The sequence below is a fragment of the Ailuropoda melanoleuca genome, unplaced genomic scaffold, assembly GCF_002007445.2.
Source record: "Ailuropoda melanoleuca isolate Jingjing unplaced genomic scaffold, ASM200744v2 unplaced-scaffold58115, whole genome shotgun sequence".
Classification (NCBI taxonomy): Eukaryota; Metazoa; Chordata; class Mammalia; order Carnivora; family Ursidae; genus Ailuropoda; species Ailuropoda melanoleuca.
In genome coordinates this window covers 1-897 of record NW_023231743.1, presented here as the reverse complement: position 1 = coordinate 897, position 897 = coordinate 1, and the positions used below count along the sequence as shown (strand labels likewise).

Here is an 897-nt window from a genome sequence, read left to right as displayed (position 1 = left end):
TCAGGTTACAGAATAGATTTTTATTTTGATGAGAATCCATATTTTGAAAACAAGATGCTCTCCAAAGAGTTTCATCTGAATGAAAGCGGAGACCCATCATCCAAATCCAGTGAAATCAAATGGAAATCTGGGAAGGATCTGACCAAGCGCTCTAGCCAGACGCAGAACAAGGCCAGCAGAAAGAGGCAGCATGAAGAACCGGAAAGTTTCTTCACCTGGTTCACTGACCACTCTGACGCGGGCGCCGATGAATTAGGGGAGGTCATTAAAGACGACATTTGGCCAAATCCACTGCAGTACTACCTGGTGCCCGATATGGATGACGAAGAAGGCGAGGGAGAAGAGGACGATGATGACGATGAAGAGGAGGAGGGCTTGGAGGACATCGATGAGGAAGGTGACGAAGATGAGGGTGAGGAAGATGAAGACGATGATGAGGGAGAAGAAGGAGAGGAGGATGAAGGAGAAGATGACTGAACACTGACAGATTCCAGCCCCGGTCGGTCCCTCCTTTTCCCTCCTCCAATCCCTGGGAGCAAATTGCTGTCTTATTCTCCCCCTCCCCTTTCCCTCGTGTGCTCATTCATCCTGTTTTCCCGAGGTCTTTTTTTCCTCTTCACCATGGTTCACAAATAATTTTGGAGAAAATATCTTGAGCAGAATACAGTGGAAGAGAATCTCTACCCATTTCAATTTTTTAAATCCCTGTTTGAAAACAAAAACTGTTAATGGAATCCACGCACCGTGTTCTGTGGGGAAGAACGAGGATTGTCTGTGCCTGTCACTACTGGAAGCCGCGGAGCGCTAAGGCCCCTGTGTAGTAGTGCATAGAACCTAGCTTTTCCTCCTTTCTCTGTATATTGGGCTCAGAGATTTCACTGTGTCTCTATGTGAATA

At 46.8% G+C, this 897-nt stretch overlaps 1 protein-coding gene across 1 annotated transcript; it reads left to right on the top strand.

Annotated features, from left to right (window-relative positions):
• Nucleotides 1–3: 3 nt before the first annotated feature.
• On the top strand, nt 4–477 carry LOC117799825 (protein SET-like; the record flags this gene model as incomplete). Its single annotated transcript, XM_034652327.1, has 1 exon — nt 4–477. A coding segment is annotated over one exon (474 nt), but the record flags the coding sequence as incomplete, so codon positions are not given.
• Nucleotides 478–897: the final 420 nt, after the last annotated feature.